Genomic DNA, 12,601 nt, shown 5'->3' on the forward strand with positions numbered 1-12,601 from the left:
GGAAAAAGCTCGAGCGTACACTGCACTGCTAGCAATCAGCAGTCTGTTCGGTTGGCTAGTTCGTATCATTGCTGGTTCATGAAGAAGTACTGCCGGCTGATTTGTGTGAGAAAAATACTGTTCCGACTGAAAATTTATGATCGTTTACGACGCAATGACAAGAAACACAGCAGATGCACAGCACTAGACCGGTAGAGCCCAGATAAAAACAGGCTCTTCGTCATTCTTCAAGGAGCCGCGTGATATGAATTTTGTGACAAGAATGCAACTATTAAAGTAAAAGTATAGAGCATGCCTATTGGGCTGTCACCGTCCAGGTACACATTCGCTCAAGGCTTCTGTCGAGGCCAACTAGCCCACCTATTCAATTTACAAAATCTAAACACTAGCACCCAAACAGTAATCATAACCCAATGTGGTTTTTTGGAAGGAAAAAACGTGGTAGGTCCAGGAGGGCGTCTGAATTGGCCTGGCCTGCCACGCGAACCCCAGCCCCACGGTTACAAGTCATGCACAGTGGCGCCTCAAGTGAAGGAGCAATGTCCCAAATGACCCAGCTGCACGCAAACCTCTTATCATCTTGTTAGCGATTCGATATCACCTCCAACTTCTGCAACCTTCGTGTCCATAGAAGACTTCGCGCTGCTCGCGACGCTCTTAACATCGAGGTCAAGAGCAAGGGACTTCACGAGGCCCTTGAGCATCTAGAGTAAATTAGGTTAAGGGCAACACATGCCAAAGCATGAAAAATTAGAAGAAATGATGGAAGCAAGAAAATTGACACGCATGAAATGCTGCAATAATGGAATGTTGAAAAAGGATACAAGAGAACCGATTGCAACAAGTGCCCGGTATTTTGAGTCAAAATCTTGAGTGTCATCTTCAACGATCTGTAAGTTCAAGAAATGTAAGAGATGGGATTTCTCTGGAAATTGCAATGGCTGGATACAGTAGGCTGGAAAACTCACTTCAAGGGCGGCAGAAAGAATTTGTGCCTGACTTTGTTCATCCTTTGATTCAATTGAAAGAACAGCATAGCTGCACAGCAAATGTAAGGGACTTCAGCAATCTCGAACGCACTTTTCATTTTCTAACGCTGTGGAAGCAAAATTGCAATGCATAAATAGGTAGAATTCAACTTGAGACTCACTTCAGCAGAAGCGTGGCATATGCCAAGTGTGCATTCTTGCTAAACGAAGACTTGCAGTTAGACAAGGAATCAATGATCTGAAATTAGGAAATAAAATTGTCAGTCCAGAAAAGCAAGACTAGAAAACATGCTAATATTTTTATGCACAACAGAAAAGGAACTCAAGAGAAAATGAATTATTTAACTTGACAACTGACCTCAGCACAGTGGATCCTCAACCACTGGTGCAAGCATGAGTTGTCAAACAAGTTTGTCACAGCTTTAAGAACTGTAAGCAAATTTGCTGGCTGTGCAGGCGGCGCAACAGCTTTACGAAAGGTTTCCAAAAGTATATCTGACAAACACGAGGAACGAAGCTTTGTTCAGTACCAACAGATATTGTTTGATTTTCAGTAAGAGCTAATTTGAGTGATTAAGAGACAGTGTGTAGACAAATAAACAATTTATGCTTGAAGAGTTGCAGATAATTCAGATGTGAAAGGCTGGGGATTAGCAAAGGGTATCCAAAATCCTACCATTTCCAGTTTCGATGGTCTTGAGAAGTAAAGCAGCTCCATCAGGATGCAACACAAACATTCTCAGAAAATCAATAACTGCAAGGTCGAAAGACACCTTTCAGATCGACTGAAAACCATGGCTGTACAAAATGAAGCTTATAAATGGCAGCCAAGAAATTTAACAAATATAGCTTTTCTTTATGTGGTTTATTTGACCAAGAGCTTAAGGAGTTACAAGTTCTTTCCCCGACTAGTGGGTATTACTTGTTCAAAATAACATGATGAAAATTACAAAATGAGAGAGATCCAAATTTCAGCATTTAATTCCACTTAGCCACTTACCACTGAAAAAGAAGGTAGCATAAGCATATGATAATCGAAATGACACAGTTGCAACTATAATCAAGGACTTTCGCTGTAAACTACCCAACAAGATTGAACCACAAGTTCTAACACTCACCAGCCAAGAGTTTCTAACAAATTAATGGACAGTCCTTTTCTTCTTTTTATAAAGACAATTCAACAGGCTAATCGAACTATCATGCTTACTATTCTTATGGTCCAAAGAGGATATATACCTGGAAACATCATTTGTGGAGGCCAAGCCTTCAATATCTTTACCAACAATGCCATATCAGCATCTGCAAGCTTACTTGTGTGATAAAATGATGTCTCTTTCAACACTTTCACTATGGCAGGTAATCTTGACATCTCCGCCTCACACAGAGATAATTGTTTCTGTTCCTGAATATAGATAAGTTAAAATTAAACCATGTGGAGGTATCTCTGATGAATTTCTTTTCTTTTGGAAAGGATTATGATTCTAGACTGTCAGTTAACATTAGTCGAGGTATCGCCTACTAGACTGTCAGTTAGCATTAGTCGAGGTCCACCGAAGTCCAACCACAACAGCCATATTTAAATGCTTTCATCTAGATCTTAGATGAACTATTGTAAATAATGTGTAACTAAAGGTGTTTGAAACACACAAGCTTAGTTTAGTCCACAACATACCAAAAGCACAAGGAACAAGTCAGTAAGTAATTTAGAAGGTTACTTCAGGTTAATAGATACTCCCTCCGTCCATTAGTCTCCTTCGTTTAAGCAAAAAAAAAAAAAAAAAACTTCATCTGAGGTGGTCCTGCTTATACGGTTGCCTCGCGAGCGCGCGCGACTCCTCGGATGGATTGCGTGAAATCACTACGTCGCCTTCCCGTTTCCTTCTCCGTCTCGCATGCGCGGGGTCACGGTGCGGTGTTAAACGGAGATTTAGCAGAGGACGTGGGCCATCGGTGCTCCTTGGTTGCATGCGGCCATGCACATTAATTGGAGTAAATCGCTGTGATCCAAAGGACGTGGGCCATTGGTGCTCCTTGGTCTCTAGGCCCAAGGCTTAGACGAGGGAGACTAATGGACGGAGGGAGTATATGCTATTCATGCTTCACACTAGCATTCTATGTTAATCAGCTTGACCCTACTTAATGCATGTTTGAGACTTATAACAAACTTTAATCCATTCCCTTCACTTGAGTAATTTACTCATGTGCCATCCCCATCGCCTCCACATCTCCAGTGGAAGACCATGTCCTCTCTCTTTAAACATACTTCTACACATTATATTTTTCAGTGCACGTCACATGTGCAGCTCTAAAGACAAATCAATTAGTGTGCAAGGAACAAAGGTTACTCATATCCACTACTGAAAACTCATTAACATAAGACCTCATGATGTAAACAAAGCTACTTTTTCTAGGTTTCCAGAAGAAATATTGATATGTTAATTTTTGGACGAAACAAAAATCGCCAGGAAATAAGCTTTCAGATTACCGAGTCAGATGAAAGTCTTGCATTAAACTCTGTAACTTTCTTTAGGATTCCATCGAACTGAGCTGTCTCAAATGACAGCATTCCACTCTGCAAATCAAATAAGCAGACTCCAGGTTAAGTTGTAAAAAGTTTGTAAGACAAATCACATTATTTTAATGGCAACTTGCTTTTGGTTTAAAAAAATAAAAAATGCGTTAATCATCAGCTACTGCAACAAAAGATCGGGCAGATGATTGGATCAGAATTTTGACCTATACTGCCTTTATTATTTTGTACAAGGCTTTGTTTGACTTGGCAAGAAAATTTGACCATTAGTTCTTGCATACATATATTATACTAACATATACCTTCTTGTAACTAAAAAACACGTACGGTTACTGCAAGACATGTTATTAACTTTTGAAGTGTGCGGACACCTTATTAACAACAACAAAAGGCAAGGGAGGAAATAAGTGTCCACCACTATCAAGGGATGCAAAGCGGACATTGTCACTAAACTCTGCAAGTAAGCTTCACCAATACGACTCAGTTTCCCAGATCAAGTGAAATTTTACTGAGTTTCAAGTCCAAGTATCAGTGTTATTTACAAAATAAATATATGTAACAATCATGAAGATCAGTAGTACCTTTGGTATGTGCTTGAAAGTTGGTTTCGGAGCATTACCTGCAAAATAAGTATGTATTACGTCATGATTCAGGTTATACCCCAAAAAAGGATTCCAATCTAATATACAAAGAAAACCAGGGGGGGGGGGGGGGGGGGGGGGGGGGGGGCGGCGGTGGGGCTTGATTTCCAAAATTTAGGCATGGATAGTGAATACAAACCATTCGATGAAGATGGTTGGCCAGGTACATATGCGTTGGCTGATATACAGAATAAATTTGGTTGTCAGCAGTAGCAACCGACAGGCAAATATGTAACAGTAGCAAAAAAAAATCAACATGCTTACCCCCAGTATAGGGATCCCGAAAAGATGGATCTGGAACAAAGTTGTTCTGGCCAGAATTCTGCAGTATAAATTCTACGACCTGTTGGCGATATGTCAAAGGCAGATTTTCTTTCAGGAGCCACTTGTCTGCGACTGTGTAGGGGTCATCTACAATGAAAACAAACACGGATGTAACAGGTGCATAAGATAACCTTGACAATAAAAACTCTCACGTCCATGAATATAAAAGACAAAGAATCATGACGTATGGACACTTAAATGTATCACATAAAACCAAAGCATATGAACCATACTACTAGTTGGTTTACTCTAGTCTAGAACCAAAAGCAGAGAAAATCACAGAAAATAGAAATACAAGTGATATACCTGAACGGTTATAGGGTAGTTTTCGTATAGGTTCTCCATCTCCAATATCAACATTAAAAACTGCAGAAATTTTAGAATATCGTAAGAAAACAAAAGGTTAGCGCAAAACACATACAATTAAACTCAACTTACCAAAATCGTACCGAACACCATCATGAACCTGGCCTTGAGAAGCATCACCAGGTCCGTCCACAACTTCACCAATCTAACAATTTGGCCGGGCAAAAAATGGGATTAGATTTACTCGAAATTAAAGGGTATAAACAAATAAATGCAGTACCATGTCAAGGACAGATGGCTACCAGAGTGCATAACTATATCTTAATGCGATAAAATAGCCCAAATAATTATGTCAAAAACTTAAACCTTTACAGCTAGAGATTAAATTATGCTTCTATGAACTCTGTAATTTTGTTACAAGCATAATGAAATTCAGTTGCGACCGGTGCGGAAAAAAAAAGAGATTAAATTATGCCGTGGGAATGATCATCAGACAACTAGTGGCCTGCTAGTTAAACAACTCTATAAAAACAAAATAGTAAATGTAAAACCACCAAGATGTTGCACTAATCCTCAACTCTGCAGATTCTCTTATGTGATCGGGACATAGACTTGGGAAAATATGATGCGAAACTGAAAAAGGTCTAAAGCAGAAAGGGGCTTACTTTGTCCCATTTTAACTCTGCTGAATTCCATGAATATGCAACACCATTGTCCCCTTCTCGAACAATTAATGTTTGTCCATCAGAGTTTCCTGCTCGAACAAAACGTTAGAAAAGGTAAAATTACTAAGGAAAGATATATCGAAACACACTAAAGACAGAATTTGAGCTACTTAAGCTTAAACACCACATCATTCAAGCTTCCACTGAACATTAGCTTTCACACTACTACTCCCTATTCTTACATGCTAAACAATAATCAAGGCAACAGACTATAAGAAGGCTCTGAATATTTATAGAAGATAGATATGTTGAAATAAAATACAAAATTTTCACATTATATTTTGAAATATAAATGTAGATTGGGCCCATTTGAGAACCATTGAACCAGACTATAATTTAGCCCTGGGTGTCATCTACATGTCAATAATATAAGGATAAAAAAAAGTGATATATAACCTGGAACTTGCAGCGCCTCCACCCCTGGTAGATCCATCAACTTGAGTCCACCAACAGTCTTTCTGTAAAAGCAAGAAATAAGCAATATATAATGTGTGAATGATTCCACGGCTCCAATTTTCAGAGAATAGCAACAGTAGACAGACCACAGTCACTATCTATATAAGGTGATGACTGAATAATCCTAGTGATCCAGTTTTCAGAAATAACATGACGATTCTCATGATTGTATCATGAGTAAATGTACATAAACCATGGTCAACTGGTATCAAAATAAGCAAATACTCTATTCTATAAGAAATGACAAAACCTTGCAGAAGAGAAGGAAATAAATTATGAAACAGGAGATGCCAACCTGCTAAGTGTGTATTGAGAAATAAGATCAGTATAAGCTGCAAGTTCCTCATCACTGCAGAACCTGTTAGAATCTGCTGTCCATATCCTTGTAGTGCCATCAGAACAAGCAGTAACAATATCTCCATTTCCCAAGAATTTAGCATCCCATATACATCCCGGGTGTTCAATGCTTTGAATGCAGACACCATCTGCATTGTTTTACTCGAAAAATTAGAGAATGGAAGTACATCAAGAACTTTCTGTACTACACATATGTTTGGTTTTTACTGATAGAATTTTCCTTCTCTACTGCACAAGTTCAGCAGGTAAGTATATAAGTTTCAGCATACTGGACAGAAGCAGAGAGAGGGGAAGTGTTTAACATTCAGTTAGTCACAACTTTACATTTCTTTAGACAAGAAAGTTTGTAGAACGGGTCATACCCTAACTTAGTAAGATTTCACGAATTGCTCAGAGAATATGTGTACAAGTTCAACATGAGAAATGCTGATGCATTTATGGCGTACCCAGTGCAAAGAGCTCCCGCTCTGTGCGGGGTCTGGGGAAGGGTGTCAGTGGCAAGCCTTACCCTCGCCTGTGCAATGCGAGGAGACCGCGACTCGAAGAATGCAAAATATATCACCTTTCCATATCTTCAAAGAGCGATCCTCACTGCCACTAACAATTAGACCTGAAGAATGTGCATCCACAGAATATACAAGAGAAGAATGCCCGATCATGTCCAGCAGGGGCTGACCTGTCAATGCCCATAACTTGATAGTGCTGCAACAAACAAAAATATAATGTGTAATTGTGTGAACAAATAATGACCAGTGAAGAAGCAGAGCAACTGCAGTGATGATGCCTAAAACTGAAAGATGGGGAGCGAAGGATTGAGGGTTGGGTCAAAAACATTTTCAGCAAACCCAAGGAAACATTCTGCTGCAGACGGTGAGCATAAGTGAACAAGGAGTCTATATGGGTATTCAGTATTCTTTTTCACTTACCTGTCATGTGAGGCAGAAAGAATTCCTAGACCTGGCATTGAGGCTAAACATCTAACAGTATCTGCATGTGACATAAAATTAGGTCAGGTTTGTATACAATGCAAGCTCTATACACCACCATGTGAGATACTCCCTCCGTTCCAAATTATAAGTCGCTTTGACTTTTTTGGTACATCCATTTTGCTATGCATCTAGATATAATAATATGTCTAGATACATAGCAAAATGGATGAACCAAAAAAGTCAAAGCGACATAATTTGGAACAGAGGGAGTACCATTTAACACGCAACCTTGTTAAACAATGTTTTCTGCGGTAGAAATAAAGCAAAAAGGATCAGAACTAAACCTGCATGTCCTGAGAACGTCTGTAAGCAAGTCCTTCCTTTCCATAGCTTAATAGTGGAATCACTTGAACCTATGAAAAAGTGTGAATATGTAAATTGTTAATCAATCACTAGAAAATTTAGTTCATAAATTTATGATAAAAAACATCCAAGCAAAATACCGTGTTATGGAATCTAGATGAGCCAATAACTCTTAGAAAAGGATTATGTCATTACTAAAACAGAGGTCATACATAGTGCATCCAGAATTTTTCTTTAAAAAAATGTGCTTTTGAAAAGCAAGTGCAAGTATTACCTCCATCCCTAAATAAAAGAGCTTCTAGACTTGTTCTAAGTCAAACTTTTGTGACTTTGACCCAATTTATAGAAAAAAAAGAACACCAATATTTATGACACAAAATTTGAATCATTACATACACCACGAAATATATCACGAAATATATTTTCGTAATGTACTTATTTGGTATTATAGATGTTCATATTCTTTCCTGTAAACTTGGTCGAACTTACAAAATTCTAACTTAGGACAACTCTAGAAGTAGATTTAATTGGGGACGGAGAGAGTACAAACTAAGCAATTCCACTTCCAACACAGCATGATTTTGGTCCCAAAATTACAGTGTTGAACTGTTTATTATAACAACCATGTAGTGCTAGTATCAGTTGCCAAAATGCCAGATAACAAAAGAAATGATAAATCACATGAACAAGTTACAGGATAGCAGTGCACCAATACAGAATACATGCATAGGAACCAATAAATCATCAATGTCAAAATATATTAGAAGCTTTACCAGTAAAGAGTTCCCCTGTGGGCAGCTTTAGAACAGTTTGCACTGCAACCTTGTGCGCTTCCCAAACCTCTATAGCATTGCCATTTCTCCAGCGTCTTACAGTACTGCATGCAGAATGTGTATGTCAGTGAAGTAGAACAGTGGCACTATAGTAAGAAAAACTGGATATCAATTATGACATCTCATTAGAAGAAACACTTCAAGCACAAAGTAATCAGTAAAAGTGCTTGGATAATGAAGCAACATAGAATGCTGCTTTTTTATATTTTGTATACGCCATACACAGCTTCAAGCTTAGCACTTTTTAAGTTAACAGCACACGAGCAGGGGATGAACTCAGAATAAGCAAGCAAGCCAAGGAAAGATGCCACAAGGACAAGTAGCATTAGGAATTTAGCATTATGCTTGTCTAAGAGAGTTTACCAATCCATGGATGAAGAGATGATGTCACCGTTAGTGTCTACAGCGAGTCCAGTGACTTGCGAATTGTGCCCCTTCATTGTCTCAACAACTTCTCCTTTTTGCAGATCCCAGAGGAAAACAAATGTATCCATACCACCAGAGACGATTCCACCTTCAGGAAAGCGGTCTGAAGGAGGGATCCAAGCCAATGGGCCGACAAAACTCGAATGTCCTGCGAGTGTCTTGGAGAGAACATATTCACTCTCCTTTTCTGGGTTCCGGGTCCAGAACTTCACGGTACGGTCCCTCGACGATGTTGCGATCCCAGCATCACCGCAAACACAGATGCCACGAACCTGTAGAAGAATAAACATGATAAGGCACCCATGAAATTACATAATATAGAATGATAAAAGGTAGTTTTGACAATAATAAGGATGATCACAAAGAAACGATTGAACTATAAATTGTTGAATAATCTAATGTGGTGATTCAAGGATGGACCCTAAATCAGTACAACGACAAGCACATGGTGGAATTGGACTTGGAGCAGAACAACAGAAGTCTATGTTCTCTGTCCTGATTACATATATACTATTAAGCACAATTGCACAGAAACAGTGAAACTAATTAATAACTGGCAATCACTGAATCACCAATCTGCTTATAATGAACTAGTAAAAACAGCCCAAACTACAGTGATCACCTAGACCGGCAAGCCCCTCGAGGTTACACCTGCACTAAACCCACAGAATCCACTGCCACAAGGTGAACCCACACTAAGCATCCGGAGGTAAACTACATCCCTCCAATGCACGGGCAACTCCCGCGAACGCACCAAGCGGACCGAGGCAAAACCCAGGAAGGCAGGAACGCAACGAAGCTAGATCGAATCACTGGACGAATCCGCCACAAGCTAACAGATCAAAAGCCCCAGCGGTCCCGCCGCGTGTGGAAACCGAAGCCCCTACAGGGCCGAGGGCTGGGGCCTCGGAGCGGGGCGCCGGGCGGATCGAGACCGAGGGTATCGCCACAAGCTTGGAGCGGAAGCAAATGGAGACGGGGCAGTCGGTGGCAAGAGTGTAGCGGGGAGGGGAAGGGGGAGAGGGGAGCGGCGGCTTACGTCGTCGGCGTGGCCGTGCAGCTGCAGTCCGAGGCGGTACTCGGCCATGTCGCCGCCGTCGGTACGGGGCGCGCGGCGGAGCGGGCGAGGGCGACGGAGGATTGGTGGTGGTGTTGCAGGGAGACGAGTAGACGAGGAGTTGGGACTTGGGTTGGGTCGTTGGGAGTCGGGAGTTTGGGGACTCGGCACGTGCGGAGCAGCTGTGTTTCGTTCACTTTTGTGGGCCAGGTCCTTCTCCTCTTTTTATACCAAGATGGGCCGTTGAAAGCGAGCATGCGCAGTTTGGCATGTCGTGGGCAGAAGATGGTGTGGTGGGTGAGTGGGCTAAATGTCGAGGCCCAGGTCGTGGGGATCGGAAGTGGCCCAAAGTGAGTTGGGCTCTTAATAAGCAAGTTTGGTAGCTTTGGTGCTTGGAAGTCAGCCATGAACGGCGGAAATGTGCCGGTCCACCACATGTCACTATTTTTTGCGTTTTGGTCTTTGGCAGATGCCGTGCTGCAAGCCTGCGACTGCAACTCGTAAACTTGCTCATACTGGACTGTTGCACGTGACAGGCTTCGGCCCCATTCGGTTGGAGAAATTTTGAAGGAATCTGAAAAAATCTGGAAGAATTTGTGAGAAGAAAACACTATTTTTGATGAAAAAATGAAGCGGATCAAGCCGGGTCTAAGGACACGCAAACGGGGCCTTTGATTAATTGTTTTCGAGTTTCAGTACCCAAGTTTTAAAATTTTTACAGTCTCTGCTAAAAAACACATTCCTTGAAACTATACATTTATTTTTTAAATACATATATCTATTTTTAAAATCAAAACTACTTGTAATTTAGAAACCGAGAGCGACATTCCTGGGGCCATTCAATTCCCATGGCCATCCCGTGGCCTGTTCGGTTGACTGGTTCGTATCGTTGCTGGTTCGTGAAGAAGTACTGTTGACTGATTTGTGTGAGAGAAAAATACTGTTCCGGCTGAAAATTTACGATCGTTTACGATAAGCCACAGCCAAACGAACAGGCTGCCGGCTTTCCTAGGACGCCCTGCTGCGACGGCGTGCGCCGGCCTTCCATTGCCTGAGCTGCGGGCTCCGTCGAGTTTAGTCCGGCACCGCGGCACCGACAAGTACATAAAAGATGTACACTTGAAGAAGTACATACAAGATATGTGCCGTGCTCTAGAGAATCATGCACTTTGCAAAAGAATGCTGCTCTGTTTATCTTAAAACCAACCAAACTGAAAAAGAAAAAAAAATCTTTCTATACCATGTTTGTATCTCTCACAACTAAATAATATAAATATATAATATAAATAAATAAAATAAATAATTTTATATCTAATACTAAAGAGACAAAATTTCTGACACTAATAATTTTTGTCTAACTTAGCCCAAAGTGACTCAGCTCTGCAAAAGAAATAAAAAAAGAACCACCAATAGATAGGACGACCCAGCTCAACTCGCAGACGGCAATACAAAATAGAATCAAACTAGGACACAAGTTCGGTAAAGGTAAAGAATAAGATAATACTAAGAAATAAGTTCTAATAGGTTACCGATTCCTTCAGAATACAACTACGTTCATCTTCTATATCAATAACGCGCGATATAGGATTTTAAAAAAAGAAAAACACATTGTGTCACCTGGGGCACTACATTTGATCACAGAAAACCATCGACTCTAAAAACCAAATAATTAGACCGTAAGACATGTAGTCTAGGTAAATTAGCTTCGGTATTATTTTCCTTTTTCTCTAGCGAGGAAATAGAATAGAAGTAAAAAGGTTATGGTGCGGAATCGAACTAAAAAAATAGTAGGAAAAGGCGTAACCATTTCCACTACACTATGTAGTTGGGTAGCGTTGGGTTGGGAGTTAAGCTTGGGTGGAACGGTCCCGTCTCTGATTTCTAGAACGAGACAGCTCCATTTTTTGTTTGGTTGACAAGGGACGGGATCGATCCCATTTGTGTTTTGAAGGGATAAATAAGAATGGGATGGATGGTGGATTCAACGTCTTTAGCTATTGTTTAGTGGGACCCACATGTCAATCACTTTTTTATCCACTCTCCCGAAAGCCGAGCAGCATCGTTCCCCATCTCTTCTCGCGTTTTTTCTTTCTTTTCGTCGCGCTCATCTTCTTCTTATCCCCACGCCAACGTGCACCCGTGGCCCCTCGGCCTTTGCCGACCACACCCTCTGCCCAGCGCCGGGCGCCAGAGATGGCCCGCGCACGCCTGAGGCCGCCCACTCGCCACACTACGACGTCCGCCACTGCTGCTCCTCCGCCCATCGCGTCGCTTCTGCTTCTCCTGCCGCACCGCTTCCGCTCCATCCGACGCTGCAGCTGCCCCATCTTCCACCGTTGCTGCTCCACCGACATGAGCAAAATGGTCGGATCTCGCTACTAGATGGAGCCCGACCTCGCTCGTTGCTTGGCTTTGCTTAATCGGTCGCACGCCCCTAGGCCTGCCAGCCCGCCCGCCATTAGGAGAGAAGAAAGGCACTAAATAAGAGGAAGAAGAATAGCCCATTGGCCTCCCCTACCAGTCTATGTACCCGATCTACAAAAAAAATAGCACCTTACCTATAGCCTTGTCTGATCGACAATGGCGGCCGTTAAGCCCCTGACCCTAGCCTTGGCAGGTGAGGGGCTCTTCGGCTCTGGTACACCCATGTTGCATCCACGAAATG

General features: G+C 41.5%; 1 protein-coding gene across 2 annotated transcripts; it reads right to left on the minus strand.

Annotated features, from left to right (window-relative positions):
* Window positions 1-249: 249 nt before the first annotated feature.
* LOC136545059 (uncharacterized) lies at window positions 250-10,104 on the minus strand. 2 transcript variants are annotated; one of them, XM_066537106.1, is made up of 22 exons: window positions 9,919-10,104; window positions 8,817-9,151; window positions 8,394-8,497; window positions 7,602-7,670; window positions 7,255-7,315; window positions 6,891-7,030; window positions 6,267-6,456; window positions 5,912-5,973; window positions 5,456-5,544; window positions 4,923-4,995; window positions 4,791-4,850; window positions 4,425-4,571; window positions 4,300-4,338; window positions 4,101-4,138; window positions 3,475-3,561; window positions 2,226-2,385; window positions 1,666-1,743; window positions 1,348-1,484; window positions 1,151-1,227; window positions 969-1,038; window positions 825-890; window positions 250-704 (listed from the first exon to the last, which is right to left on the minus strand). In XM_066537106.1, the coding sequence occupies exons 1-22, from the start codon at window positions 9,964-9,966 to the stop codon at window positions 576-578; spliced, it is 2,259 nt and encodes a 752-aa protein (XP_066393203.1). In that variant the 5' UTR covers window positions 9,967-10,104; the 3' UTR covers window positions 250-575. The 2 variants fall into 2 exon arrangements, with proteins under 2 accessions (XP_066393203.1, XP_066393202.1); XM_066537105.1 differs by having other exon boundaries at window positions 2,226-2,391.
* Window positions 10,105-12,601: the final 2,497 nt, after the last annotated feature.

This window comes from Miscanthus floridulus, chromosome 3, assembly GCF_019320115.1.
Source record: "Miscanthus floridulus cultivar M001 chromosome 3, ASM1932011v1, whole genome shotgun sequence".
In the NCBI taxonomy this organism is placed as follows: domain Eukaryota; kingdom Viridiplantae; phylum Streptophyta; class Magnoliopsida; order Poales; family Poaceae; genus Miscanthus; species Miscanthus floridulus.